General features: G+C 39.8%; 1 protein-coding gene across 3 annotated transcripts in view; it reads left to right on the top strand.

The window, feature by feature from the left end:
* The window catches only part of Erlin1 (ER lipid raft associated 1), a 41,481-nt gene that overhangs the window by 10,859 nt on the left and 15,320 nt on the right, over window positions 1-15,302 (top strand). For all 3 annotated transcript variants that reach the window (XM_029569639.1, XM_008845546.2, XM_029569640.1), the window contains 2 exons: window positions 974-1,099; window positions 2,960-3,033. In XM_029569639.1, the coding sequence (XP_029425499.1) occupies window positions 974-1,099; window positions 2,960-3,033 (200 nt within the window). The remainder of the gene's footprint in view (window positions 1-973; window positions 1,100-2,959; window positions 3,034-15,302) is intronic.

The following is a 15,302-nucleotide window of genomic DNA, read 5'->3' as shown; positions in this document are numbered from 1 at the left end:
TCTCTCTCTCTCTCACACACACACACACACACACACACACACACAGAATTTTAATCTGGGTTCCATACATGAGAGAAGATAACAATGACTTTCTTTCTTTGTCTGGCTTATTTCATTTAACATAATGATTTCTGGTTCATCCATCTTCTGGAGAATGACATTTCATTTTTTTTACAATTGCATGAAATTCCAGTGCAGATATATACCACACTTCCTTTATCCATTCATCTGCCATTGATGAACATCTAGGCTAGATCCATTTTCTGGTGAATGGATCTAGTGCAACAGTACACGGATGTGGCATCTCTGTTGTATGTTGACTTAAGAGTCGTTTGGGAACATATTCCAGAGTGGTGTAGCTGAGTCCTGTGGTAGCTAGAAATCTAAGGGTTTCTATAGTGGTTGTATAAGTAAAAGCCTTTTTTAAGAAAGATTTTGGTGACTCATACCTTTAATCCCAGCACTTGAGAGGCAAAGGCAGGTGGATCTCCAAACTGGTCTACATAGCTAGTTCCAGGCTAATTGGGGTCTCACCCTGTCTCAGAAAACAAAAAGAAACAAAAAACAGATTTTATTTGCAGCTGCTTCTTCCTGTTCTCACCATCCTTAGTTCATTCAGCCCCTCCTTGCCTCCTGACTAAAGTTTTTCTTTTTCATAAATTTTTTTATGCTTTCCTGCTTCTCAGGTTCATCTACACACTACTGCTAGAATACAAATCTGTCATCCTCTTACCTGATAATGATATATCCTTCCCTTAGAATGGAATTTAAGGTCTTCCTGTTAATATTGTGAATGCAAGAAGATATGTGAAATTGAGCCTAGTAAATCCAAAGTTTTCGAGTTTTATGTTTTCACTATTTTGTTGACACTTTGTCTGGTGAATAATATATCGCCCCAACTTTATTGTGGCGAATTTAAAGATACCTGGGTCACTATTGGGTGTAACAAACATGGATTGTGCCTCTCCTTCAGTGTTTGATATTGTGAGGAACTACACTGCAGACTATGACAAGACTTTAATCTTCAATAAAATCCACCATGAGCTCAACCAATTTTGCAGTGCCCATACACTTCAAGAAGTTTACATTGAATTGTTTGGTAAGTGTTTATTTGTTTTAAATACGTAAATACACATTTAGAAATCATGTTTAACTTCATTATCGATACTGTAAGTAAACCATTTGAACATTCTGTCTGAATTTGTAATAGAACACTTGTCTTTAAAGTACTTAGTTTTTATCTTCAGTGATAATTTCTTATATAACTTGGTAGAAATGAGAAAAATTGTATTCATATACTATATTCCGTCTTATTGTGATAACTCTCTAAAGCTTAGAAGTATATATTTGGGGTGTTCCCCAAGATCCACTTCCATGTGTTTGGGATTCAGAATTTGGTAGGACAGGTAAGACTTGGCATATTGTTGTATTCACACCTAAGATGTATTACAGCTAAAGGTTTCAGATCAGAACCAAGCAGAGGAAAAGGTATATGGATGAAGTTAAAAAAAAAAAGTACATGTGGGCTTCCAAAAGTCTTCTTGTAGTGGGGTCACACAGGCTGTGCTTAATCAGTAAAGGTGTTGGCTCTTATGAAGTGTTGACTGCCTGCCAGGGAAACTCATTAGATACTCAGTGCCCAGCAGCTTTCCTTGGGCTTGGTTGTGAAGGCGCTCTTGCCTAGCACATGACAAAATTCCTATAAGGAAAGCAAGTGTTGAGCACAAACTACTTTGTATAAACCTTTAGGCACAGTGAGACATTTATATCAGTTCTGGGAATGGTGAGAGCCCTCTGCAGATCCAAAAGTGCAAAGGGCCAGTTTACACTCTGTCCTTTCTAAGGATCACAGCCAGGCCTGCCATATTATTTTTCTTCTGTACAAGCTTTCATTTGACGTACAGAAGTTCTGAGCGGGAAATGAGTTTAGTGCCTTTGGTATTCATTTCTCCTTCCTGGAATTCTTACAGGGAAGCATAGAAATGGTTAATCAATTTAAAGTGTACCAATTAAGGGGCAAGCAAGTGAATAAAGGGGCTCACTCCCAAGCCTGAGCACCTCAGACACCCCCACACACACATGGTGGAAGGAAAGAACCAACTGTGTGTACACTCGCACACGGTGCATACACATACAACTAAATAAAATGTAATTAAAATTACCAATTGATTATGATGACTGACAACTACTGTAGTGCCCGACTTGTAATATCACTGGTCATTTTAACAATGATGAAAGTACCACTGTGGTGACTAAAAATTCATCAGTTCAAGACCAAAAGAAGTGACAGTTTCTTCTTATGCTCCAAAAACTTGTTTATGAGCTTTTTCCTCCCTTTTAAAATCCAAAATAATAGTAGGGTTGAAGTCCACAGAAATGAAATTTAGTTATTTTGGAATTTAATCTTGACTAAGGAATTTACTTTGTTACTATGAGACTTGGGATGCATAGGCCAGCAGTGGTGGCCCATGCCTCTAAACCCAGCACCCAGAAAGCTGAGGTAGGAGGATTATGAGTTTTAGACCAGCCTGGGCTCCATAGTGGGATCTGTCTCCAAAAACTGGATATTCTAAGGCATGAATAGGATAGTAAAGACCCGGGTCCTTCATTTATTCAATAAACTTGATTTTAGCCAGTAATTATTAAGCTGATAAAAGTACAAATTATCCAACAAATACACCAACCAAAGGTGAATTGAATTTATTGTACAAACTTATTTGGGGGTGGGGTAAACTTAGACTAGCAGCTTGTCATCTTTCTTCCTGAATAATTTCTTAAAAAGAAAAATGCTTCATATTTATCTCACCTGTATTTCATACATGGTTTCTCTGTCAGGCTTTTCAAGCTCTATAAGAGAGTAAGAGTAGAAACAAGGTCTCATACTAATTGGCTTTGTTTTGATGATAATGTAAAAAAAGTTGAGTATCATTAGCTCTGTTGTTGTTGACTTCAAAAACAGATCAAATAGATGAGAACCTGAAGCAGGCGCTGCAGAAAGACTTAAATGTCATGGCCCCAGGCCTCACTATCCAGGTAAGCTCTTTTCCTAGGAACATTCTTGTAGTTTAATCCTCTTTTCATGTTACTGGTTAGTCAACAGTTACCTAACTGAATTGCTGTGGTGAGTTGTAGGGTACCTTTCATAAATTGACTTTACATCTCTGCCAAGATGAAAATATACTGAGTGGCATTTTCTTAACTTTTAGAGGGATAAGCTGAGGCTCTTTCAAGGACACAAAGTTCATATCTCTACCAAGTATGAGGCATTTTTAAACAGTAATGGTTATTAATCAGTGTAAGACTATAATTTGCCTTCAATGAGAACATGAGAAAGGAGTTCAGACATAAGAATTGAACAACAGTTCTAGACCAACTAGATGTCACAGAGTATCAGTTGACAGTGATTACTGTAGGAGTGCTAAGAGTGAGAAGGAATTTCATGAGAGTGCCTTAGGACATCCGATGAATTAAGGTTTTAGGTAGGTCTGGAAATTTTAATTGGATTCATACGTATAAAAGAAGTAAAGTTACTTCACGCCAGGCATAGTGGTGCATGCCTCTAATCCCAGCACTCTGGCAGAGATGGGAGAATCAGGAGTCCAGTTTCACTACAGAAGAGTAAGATTCCATCTCAGAAAACTCAAAGAGAAGAGGGGAGGACTCAGTGGCACTGCTACCAAGAGTGTGTATTGGCTGTGATTGTGTGTGTGCTTCTTAAGGAGACTGGAAAGGTGGTGAGATGGGTCTCATTCCTACTCTGCAGGGGAGCTACCTAATGAAGGGGTCATTTGGACTCTCTGAAGCTAACTTTGCACATTCTTCATGGTTATCCTCTCAGTGTGGCTAGAGTAGCTTTTTCATGTTAATAGCATACGTGTGAGTGTCAGAAATTCTTCAGAGATCCTCTGAAATCTCAGTAGCTTCTAGAGCTCTTTGCCTTATACTACTAGGCATTTCTCTCTTCCTGGCTTTTCTGATATTAGTCAATAGTAGTATAAGAACCTTGACACTGTCTGTGTGTGTATACAAACTGTCTTTCAAAGAGACTGCCCAAATGTACATCCTTATCAGCAGAGTTCCAGTGACCCCACCAGGATCAGAAGCAGTGAGACATGCTGGGTTTCCCCATGTACATAGGTGAGGAGTTGTCTTTCTCTTTGAGTTGCATTTCCTTAGTTATTAGTGAAGCTGAGAGTCTTGATATTTTTCTTTGATTATCTTGTTAGTCACCTCATATCCTTTGTCCATTTTTCCATTGGATTTTCTTTTTCTTGCTGATATGTAGTAGTTCTGTATATGTTCTGGATATTTTTATGTACAAACTCAACATTGCTGTTTCTGTTAATAGTTGCTTTGGGTATTCAAGGGTCTTTATTGCTTCCATGTGAATTTTAAGATTGTTTTTCTATTTCTGTTCAGCATGTCACTGGGATTTTGATGAACATTGAATTGAATCTGCAGGTTGATCTGTGGTATAGCCACTTTCGCAGTACTCTGCCAACCCATGAGCAGGGGTGGTCTCTGTATTCTACTCTCTTCAGCTTCTTTCTTCAGTGTCTTAAAATTTTCACTTCTTAGTTAAGTTTGTTCCTAGGTTAGTTTGGTGTTTATTTTTGTTTTCATTGTGTTGTTTTTATCCTATTGTAAATGTTGTTTTTTTCTTCCTGGTTTCCTTCTTGACAAGTTTATTATTGGCATATTGGAAATAAACTGATTTGTGTATGTTAATTTTGTATCCTGCTACTTTGCTGAAATGCTTATCAGACCTAAGAGTTTCCTGGGATTCTTTAGGCACTTTAAGGTATAACATCATAGCCTCTATAAATAGGGATAATTCGACTTCTTTTTCTGTTTGTATCCCTTTTCTAATATTTCTTATTGCTTGAAGATAAGACTTCGAGTACTGTGTTGAATGGGAATGGAGAGAGTGGGCCCCCTGATCTCCATGTATATTCTGTATCTGTTCGATGCAGTATTTATCAGCCATTTTTATTTTTGAGAACTACTTGATGTATAGTTGGCAAAGATTTTTTTCCTCATTCTGCAGGCTGTCTTTTCTTTCTGTTGATTGTTTCCGTTACTGTGCAGAAGCTTTTTAATTTCACGTAACCCCCTTTGTCAATTCATATATACAACGTGTATGTATTTGTGTGTATGTGGTGTACATAGTATATGTGCATATGTATGCACCAAGTGAGCCATCTGTACATACATGTGAGAAGGCCAAAGGAAACGGTATCCTCTCTCTTTGTCTCTCTCTCTCTCTCTCTCTCTCTCTCTCTCTCTCTTTCTCTTTCTCTGCGCCTTACTCCCTTGAGACAAGGTCTCCCCTTGAGCCTGAAACTAGATTGGTGGCTGGCATACTCCAGTGATCCTCCTGTTTCTGCCCCCCAACACTAGGATTATAGGTATATATGGCCATGCCTGGGCTTTTTATGTGTATGTGAGGATCCAGATTTAGGTTCTCCTATTTGTGCAGCAACTCTAACCAACTGAACCATCTTTCCAGCCCCTGGATCTTTGTTTGTTTTAAATCCAGTCAGGCCTATCTGGTATCTGTTGGTGAGTTGAGCCGATTTACATTTAAGGTTATTGTTGAAAGATGTTTACTAATTCCTCTTGTTTTAGTAATTGGTTGGATTATTGTTTATTCCTTTCTCTCTTATTGGTGTCAGAGGTTTGGTCTTTTACTGTGTTGGACATGATGATTCCTCCCTAGCTCTCCTCTGTTCATCTCTTCCTCTAATGAATTTTTTTTTAATATTTACTTTTATTTATGTGTGTGTGCATGCACATGTGCATGCGGGTACCAACAGGCTGGAAGAGGGTGTCAGATCCCCAGGAGCTAGAGTTAATAGGTGGTGGCGAGTCACTGATACAGGTGCTAGGAATTGAACTTGGATCCTCCACAAAAGCAGCAATCACTTTTAACAGATGAGCCATCTCTCAAACCCTGTCTTTTCATTGTATTAAATTTTTATTACATATATTTATGTGGTGGTGGGGGTCAACCAAGCTATGGCTTGCAGGTGGAGATCAGAGGACACCTTGCAAGAGTATATGCTTTCCTTCTACCATGTGGATCCCAAGGATCAAACTCAGGTTGTCAGGCTTTGTGGCAAGCATCTTTATCTACTGAACCATTTTGCCAGCCCAAAGTTCAAATTTTATGTCTGGGGTGAGGCGGGAGGTGGGACTAGGAATTGAACCTATAACCTTATGCATGTGAGGCAAGTGCTCTACCACTCAGCTACAGCCCAAGCCCTGTGTTGTATTTTTGACATCTTGACTCTTAATATGTCACTGAGAGGTTCTTCTCTAGTAATTTTATTTGTGGTTCCAAATGCTTTTTTTGTTTGTTTGTTTGCATGTCTGTCTTTCTTTCTCCTGGGATATTTTCTGCTCTACTTTCATTGAATAGATTCTGTCTGCCTTTAGTATTTCTTTCAGCCTGTTCTGTTCCATGGATTTTTAGATATAGTGTCTAGATTGTATTCCAGAGTTCTTGGAAGTTGTGATTATGTTCAGTATTTTTTTCCTTATTGATGTTTGAATATAGTTTTTTGTTTTTGTTTTGTTTTGGGTGGGGTTGGGTTTTGGTTTGGTTTGGTTTGGTTTGGTTTTTGGGGTTTGGTTTTTTTTTTTTGGTCAGACTTGTCTTCCGTCTCTGGTATTCTATTTGTCATGTTTACTGGTTATCCTTTCTGCTATGTTTTTTAAAAATATGTGTTTTTATTTTATGTGTATGAGTGTTATGCCTGCATGTGTGTAAATGCACCTGTCATGCAGTGCCTGTGGAGGTCAGAAGAAGGCATCAGATTTCCCTGGAAGTGAAGTTACAAACCGTTGTTAGCCACAATGTGGGTGCTGGGAATCTGACTGGGTCCTCTGTAAGAGCAGTCAGACCTCTTAACCACTGAGCCGTCTCTCCAGCCCTCCACTGTGTTTATTTGATTCACAGTTTCTCATTTCTAACATTTTGAGTTTGGGGAGATGCTTGTTATCTCTTCTTCTTCCTCTTTTCCTTTCAATTTCCTTGCTGAATTTTTCTTCCATGTTGAAGTTTTGATCATTTTCACTAGAAACTTTTGAAATCAACTGGCATTTTACCTATTTTAGTATCTGTGGGTTCAATAATTGAGGAATTATGATATTTGGAAGGAGCTATATTGCCTTGGCTTTTCATGGTTCTTGATTCCTGTGTTGGAGTTTGCACATTGTTGGTTTGGATAGATCTTCCTGTGTTGGGGAGACATCTTATTGGGCAGTCTATTATTGAAAGCTCCTCAGTAGTACTATCAGTAACATATATCCTAAACCCTGGAGCCTAATCACTAAGGTCTAGACCAGTGAGATACCCTATCTAAGAAACAAGGTGGAGGCCTGGAGAGATGTCTCAGACAGTAAAGAATTTGCCACACAAGCATGATGGCCTAAGTTTAATCCTTAGCTCCTACAATTTAAAAAGAAGGCCAGACATGCAAGTACTTGAGGATTCCTGGGCATGCAGTCCCAGTGAGAAGCTGTGTCTAAAAATCCAAGGTGGGCTGCTCCTCCAAGGTTGACCTCTAGCTTCCACCTGCAACACATGCTCATTCACCCAGATACACACACACACACACACGCACGCACGCACGCACGCACGCACGCACAAGGTGGACCGCACCTGAGTAATGACATTCAAGGTTCACCTCTTGGTATCTGTATATGCATGCCCACATGTACATGCACACCCATACAAAGCACACACATACACAAAAGAAATACACTTAAAATCAGTTACAGGCCACCAATGACCCTAAAACTGGAAATGACAATGGCTGTATGTGCTGGATAGCTTTAGTGTCAACTTGACACACCTGGGTTGAGGGAGCCTCAATCAGGGAATTGCCTCTATTGGACTGGCCTGTGGCCATGTCTGAGGGGCATCTTCTTGATGAGTGATGTGGGAGGGCCCAGCCCACTGTGGGTGGTGCCACCCCTGGGCAGGTGGGCCTGTGTTGCATAAGAAAGCAGGCTGAGCAGGAGCCGAGGGAGCAAGCCTGTAAGCAATGTTCCTTCATGGCCTGTGCTCTAGCTCCTGCCTCCAAGTTCCTGCCCTGAGTTCCTACCTTGGGCTCCCTGATGAACTGCGTGTGACCTGGGAGATGTAAGACAAACCCTTTCCTCCCCAAGTTGGTACTGGTCAGAGTGTTTTGTCACAGCAATGAAGAACAAACTAAGACACTGTAGAATGCATAGTGTGGAAATGACAAATGAACGAGATGAAGAAGACAAGGAGAGAGGAGGACAGGAGCCAAGGTTAAACAGAAGGAGAAGAGTGGAGAATGTTAGGGAGGGGAGAAGTGATTAGAAAGAACCAGGAAAACCAAAATGACATTCTCCAATAATGAAGAGTTCAAAAACAAAAATAAGTGTAAGCTGGAGAATAAAAAACTTAGGGGGCTGGAGAGATGGCTTGGTGGTTAAGAGCAATGGCTGGATCACAGGGTTAAAAAGGAACAAGAGTACCCAGGTTCAGTTGCCTGAACCCATAGACCTGCTTACAATTACAGCTGTCAGTAACTCCAGTTCCAGGGGCTCAGTCAGCCTTTTCTGACCTCCATGTGCATTGCATGGTACACTTGTGTCCATGCAGGCAGAACATTCATACACATAAAATTAAAATAAAATTTAAAAATAAAATGTTAAGTAACTTTGAAGTATTAAGGAAATAGTAAGATAAAGTCAAAATACTACTAAATATGGAGCAGGAGGACATACAGGAAGCAAATAACTAGGAAAAGAAAATATTGCCCCCATGTGGAAAAATATTCCTAAACAAAATTAGGTGAATGCATGAAGAATAACAAATAAAAACATTAAAAATTATTTAAATTCAATAAAGAAAAAAATCCCAACTGTATTACAGAAGTGTCAGGGGAACACAGGGTTAAAAAAGAAAAAGGAATAAAATGTTAAACCAGCTTCTTTCTAGGGATTGCCAGTTATCTGCATAGAGAACAAGGGGCTTGTTATACTTATGGACTCTTGTTTTTCCTGTAGTTTATGCTGTTGCTGAATATATTGAACAAGTGTCTGGTGTCCACCAGAGCTGTGTTCACCACAGTGGTGTTCCTTTTTCTGAGTACCAGAGGTCTCTGCTGGCCACACTTTGCATTCTGTAGGCTGGGGAGATTTTCTTACCTTCCTTGGACACCCTGACTATACTCCTGGTGGCTAATGTTTTAGCTGGGGTGTCTCCAGAGAGCTTTGGGAGTATGGAGAGTAATCACAGCACTGAGGTCAGTACAGGTAGAGGACCTGCCCTCTTTCAGGAGCTCTTCCTAATCACTCTGCTAGTGGGACGCAGCTGTGTTATCACCTCTGGACCTTGAGAGTCCTCACACTATACAGCTATGATAGGTGGCTCCAGAGTCAGATCCTCCCACTGACCTCAAGGTCAGAGCTATCAAACTCCACGGTTACTCTCAGTTAATGATATCTCTTCTCCAGTGTGGGTGGGGCTTTCTCTCCCTATGTACTTCCCAGGCTGAGGTGAGCCTTCTGCCACCTGTACCCTTCAGCTTATCAGGGTCTGGCACTCCTGTTCTGCACAACTGCCTCTCTGGACCTTCCCTTACCCAGAGGCCATAGCAGGCTAAAATGATGCTTCCTGATGTCCCCTAGTTTCCTGATCTCGGGCCCTCAGAGTAGCTCAGTTTTTAACAATGGATTCTCAAGCTGGCTCGGGCTGCTGTCCTCTAGTTGTATAGCATGGTAAATAAGATTTCTCTTCACTACTGATGGAGAATCACTATCTTACCAAAACCCACAACTGTATTGGAGGCTTGTGAGAGCTATGAGCTTGTCCAGAAGGAAGGACTGCTTATCTGTGGTCTGGCTACCCTTCACTACGGTCAAGGATCTGTTCAACCAAGGCTGTGTAGGACTGGCTTCTTTTGCTATGTGTCTTTTTCTCCTCCTTCCTTCTCTTTTCCAGTATCCTTTCACTTCTTTTGGGTTTCTGAAGCTTTTCCTCTATTTCTTTTTGGGATATAGTCTGTTTTTGTTATGCTTAATACTTTACGACTCACATGGAAGTAGCCTCTGGACTGCTGTCTTTCCCAGAAGTCCCCTGAGATTTCTTGCCTATTACATTTTGAAGAGTTTTCCCTATGTATTCCTCTGACAGATTTAGTTTCAGATCTTAAAGTCTTTGATCCATTTGGAATTGATTTTTGTACATGCTGAAAGATAGGTATCTAGTTTCTTTGTGGGGTTTTTTGGGTTTTTTTTTTTTTTTTTTTTTTTTTTGGTCTTTCAGAGACAGGGTCTCCCTGTAGCCCCAGCTGTCCTGGAACTCACTGTGTAGACCAGGCTGGCCTTGAACTCACAGAGATCCTCCTGCCTCTGCCTCCCCAGTGCTGGGATTAAAGGCGTGCACCACCACGCCCGACCTGTGTGTGTTTTTTTTAAATTTTATTTTATTTATTTATGTGTATGCGTGTATTGCCTGCATGTAGGCAAGTATACTCGTGTTGTGCAATGCTGGTGGAGGTCAGAAGAGGCCGTCGGATCCCCTGGAACTGGAGTTATGGACGGTTGTTAGCTGCCATCTGGGTGCTGGGATTCGAACTTGGGTCCTCTGCAAGAACAGCCAGTGTTCTTAACTGCTGAGCCATCTCTCCAGCCCCTAGTTTCTTTCTTTTACATGTGAATATCCAGTTTTCCCACTACCATTTCTTAAAAAGGCTGTCTTCTCCTCCGATGTATATTTTTGGTATCTTTGTCAAAAATGGGGTGGCAGTAGTTGTATGGGTTTCTATCTGGATCTTCTGTTCTATTCCGTTGATTTACATGTCCATTTTTGTGCCAGTACTAAACTGATTTTGTTACTCTGACTCTAGGATAACTTAAAATCAGGTTGGTGGTATATCCAGCATTATTATTTTGGCTCAAGTTTGCTTTGGTGTTTTTGGTCCCATATGAATTTTAGGATTGCTTTTTCTATTTCTATTAAGAATGTCACTGGGAGGGGGCTTAAGAATTGGCTTAGCAGTTAAGAGCACACTCTTCTCTTGCAGAGGACCTGAGTTCACTTCCCAGCACTCATGTCAGGCAGCTTACAACCACCTGTAAGTTGAGCTCCAGAGATGATGCCTACTTCTAGCCTCCACGGACACTAGCACTCACATGCACAAACATACACACCTATACATAATTTAAAATAAAAGTTTTTTAAAAATTCTTTTAAGAATGTCATTGTCATTTTGATTGCATTGAATCTGTAGATTTCAGTGATACAGCAATTTTCTTTTTTTTAATTTTATGTGTATGAGTATATTATACGTGTGTAAGTGTACCCATGTTGTGCAATGCCTGCAGAGGTCAGAAGAGCGTGTTGTAGTCCCCTGGAACTGGTGTTACAGACAGTTGTTAGCCACTGTATGGGTGCTGGGAATCAAACCCAGGTCCTCTGCAAGAGCAGCCAGTGCCCTTAACCTCTAAGCCATCTCTCCAGCCCCAGCAGTTTTCATTATAGTAATTTGCTGCTAATGAGCATGGGGGAACTTTCTATCTTCTAGTGCGTTCTCTAGTTTCTTCAGTGTCCTAAAGTTTTCACTGTAGAGGTCTTTCACATCTTTGGTTAGGTTTATTGCAAGATGGTTTTTGTTTGTGTTGGGGGGAAGGTATGGAGGCTATTGTGAATAAGATTGTTTTCTTGATTTTTTTTATCCCGGCATGTCATTAGGAAGGCTACTAAGATGGTGTATTGTGTATATTGATTTTTCTGAATCTTTGCTGAAAGTGCTTATCAAGTCTTAAGTTTTCTGGTGGCATCTTTAGAATATTTTACTTATAGGTTATGCTATTTGCAAATAAAAATACTTCAACTTCTTCCTTTTTATACTTTGTATTTCCCTCTTGTCTCATTGCTAAGATCTTGGGCACTATATTAAGAATGGAGAAATTGGATACCGTTTTCTCGTCCTGATTTTAGTGGAAATGATAAATTTTTTTCATTACGGTTTTCTAATGGATTGAAATAAGCTATATTGAAACCCTTTAAACATTTCCTCCAAGATTTGGGGTGGGGGTTGGTTTGTTATTTTTTTTCATTTAACTTTCTTTTTTCTCCTCTGACAGGTTTGAAGTCTTCCTAATGCTTTATTGGCTTCTTTTGTTGGGTGAGGCCAGGCTGGCATACTTTCATGGCCTTTTATCCCTTTAAATGTGTAGAAATGTAGATGGCATAAGGAACTATGGGGTTTTAAAGTCCACTTTTTTAGTGATATTCTTAGAATTGCATCTTTAGTTCATGGGAAATGCACTTTGGTTTTCCTTGTGAGGTAGGGCTTCAGTCCTCCCCAACCCATTGGGTGGCAGCAGTGGCCTTTTGTCCTCTCCATACTTTCATTTTTACCTTTTCTACTTCATTTTCTGCCCAGTAGCAAAGATCTTTTGAATTTACTTATATTCATTTTTTTGTTTTATGAAAAAATTACTGAATGAAAAATATATATATAGCCTTGAAATTCATTTCCTCCATTGTTTTTGTTAATTTGTCTTTTTATGAAAAAGTTTCTTTTAATAGTTGTAATGCAGTTTTAAACCTTCAGGTCTATTTTTCAGCCTTCTATTTTATATATTTTTTAATTTTCTTTATTATTTTTATTTTAATGTGTATGTGTGTATTGCCTGCATGTAGGCAAGTGCACCCGTGCTGTGCAATGCCCACGGAGGTCAGAAGACACTGTCGGATCCCCTGGGACTGGAGTTACGGATAGTTGTTAGCTGCTATGTGGGTGCTGGGATTCAAACCCGAGTCTTCTTCAAAAACAACCAGTGTTCTTAACCACTGAGCCATCTCTCCAGCCCCCAGCCTCCTGTGTTTAACACACTACTCTGTGGTTGTCATCATTCAACTTTGGTTGGGGTTTTTTTATGTGTTTTACATGGACTTTCTTAGTTTGTTTTTTTGTTTGTTTGTTTGTTTTTGTTTTTTTTAAGTTAGATAGTTATGCCAAAATAAAAATCTTGTTTTTCCCCTCCAGAGTTAGTAATTCCCCAGTATCTCAGACAGCAGAGTTTAGTTCTTTACATAGTACTCAATATCTTAAATTCTCTTAATTTATTTGCCTTTTGTTTTTGTCTCATGTCTTTAAATTTTTTAATGCCATGGTAGCAATCTTGCTGTGTTGTTCACTACTGGATCCACAGTATCTAGAATAAACAGCAGTCAATACATTTTGCTGTCTACGTACATAGATGGTTGTATTCATCCTGACCATGGAGATTTGTCTAGGTTGAGCCAGACAAGATTCTTCCTTGATGGTTCAGACCTATCAAGCTAATTCCCATAAGGAGAAGGTTTGGTAGCAGTTCACCATGCATTATTTCCTTGTTAAACCCAGTGGCCTTGTCTTCTTGCTTTGGGGCTCTTAGACTTAGAAGGGCCATTCCATCCAAGTGGCACCGTGTCTTGCCTACTGCTTATCTCTCCCTGTTGGTGTACAGTGGCAAGGGCCAGTGGGAGAGTTTGTTGAATATAGATAATTTCCTAAAGCCAGTGAGCTGCTACATAAGTCTGGCAAGGAGCTGTAAGGGGCACTGGTTCCAGGGGCAGTTTTGAGGAGCTGCTGTTGAAGTATTTGACAGTTATGAAGTCATTGAAAATTTACCCATTTCTGAGTACCCTGCATAAGGAGAGAAGAACGCATTGGTAAAGCAGCAAAGAACCAAGCTGCCTGGGGAGGGTAGCTTTGTACAGCCAGAAACTACAGATCCCCTTTGACTACCTCTCTCTTTGAGCCCTCCGAATAGGATAATACGAGGAACGAGGTGGCTTAACCCAAAACACATTTCTCTCAGGACAGTTAAGGTCAAATAATTGGTTCTCTCCACCCCTACCTTCGGATCAGATAGGCTGGATCCAAACCTTTTGGCTAGCTAATAGTTTGGGTGCATGCCACCTCATTTTGCCTGATATATTAGATTTACAAGTTACAAGGTGTTCTGTATTTGTTGTTTGAAAGCCCCTGCCATCTTTCATCTAGCCCTTGGGCTCCTCTTTGGAGGAAGCTTGAAAATGTTTTCCAAGTTTCTGGAAATTTGGCCCAGAAATTGGAGATCTCTGCTCCCTAGTTGCAGTAGTGGGGAACTTGTGTGAGTTTTCACAGCAGGCTGAGGAAGCAGTTGTCTTCATCCTGTTCTCTAGGTACTTCCTTCTGAGAGTGACAGAAATTGAGCAAAAAAAAAGAGAGGCTATTTTAGGGTCTCAGTTTTGCTTTTAAATGAAAGAGTGGCTAATTCTCTTCTGGAGCTAAGCAAAGGTTGGAGTTTTTAAGGCATCAGAAGCTGCCAAATACTGTTTTTGTTTTCATGGTGCTAGGAATCCAACCCATGATGCTGTTTTATATGTACTAAGATCCCCTTGTGTTTTTTATTTATTTATTTATTTCTCCACAACACTGAAGAATTCATGATTTTTTTTTTTTTTTTTTGCCTTTTTGAAGTAGGGTCTCCCTGTAGCCCCAGCTATCCTGGAACTCACTATGTAGACCAGGCTGGCAGGCTGGCCTTGAACTCACTCGCAGAGATCCACCTGCCTCTGCCTCCTGAGTGCTGGGATTAAAGGCGTGTGCCACCATTTTTTTAAAAAAGTCAAAAAACCTTGAAAGTTAAAAAATAAAATAAGATCCATGGGCTTAAATATGATTTTGTAACTTAAACATTTAGCTATCTTTCAGAGGGAAATTAAATCATCAGCAGTGTTTTGTGTATATTTGCAGTGTAGATGGAGGTTGCAGGAGTTTAATGAGTAAAAGCAAAAGTTTTTAGAGAGACCAGGTTCTTGGTTGTAGAAAAGTCAGCCTTAAAGCCAACACTTTGCAAGTCAATAATCTTTTTTTTTTCATTTACTATTGATTTTATTTGAAATTTTTAGGAAGAAATTTAGCACTGTATGACAACCTTGTAAGCAATTATTAAAGTCACTAACAGAATGCTTCTTTGCATTGATTTTAAGAGATTGCTTAGAGGAAAAAGCCTGGTATTTGATGTTTAATTAGTTGATTTTTCGTTTGTTGGCCAAGTCTTGTGTGATTTTCCAGCACTAATCAGCTGCCAATAATTCTTCGACAAGTCAATAATCTTAATTATGCCAAATTACACTATGATTAGGAAAACAAAGTGTTAGTAAAGAATGTCTACAAGTAAGCTTTGTTCTAAGTGTGTTTTCAGGGAGAAAGAATGGAAGCTTTGAGTTGGTGCTTATTACCTGTCAGGCTTTGAGCTATGCATTTATACCTAATACCAAG

Source organism: Nannospalax galili, unplaced genomic scaffold (genome assembly GCF_000622305.1).
Source record: "Nannospalax galili isolate Female #2095 unplaced genomic scaffold, S.galili_v1.0 scaffold161, whole genome shotgun sequence".
NCBI classification, from domain to species: domain Eukaryota; kingdom Metazoa; phylum Chordata; class Mammalia; order Rodentia; family Spalacidae; genus Nannospalax; species Nannospalax galili.
This window is presented reverse-complemented; position numbering and strand designations above follow the sequence as displayed.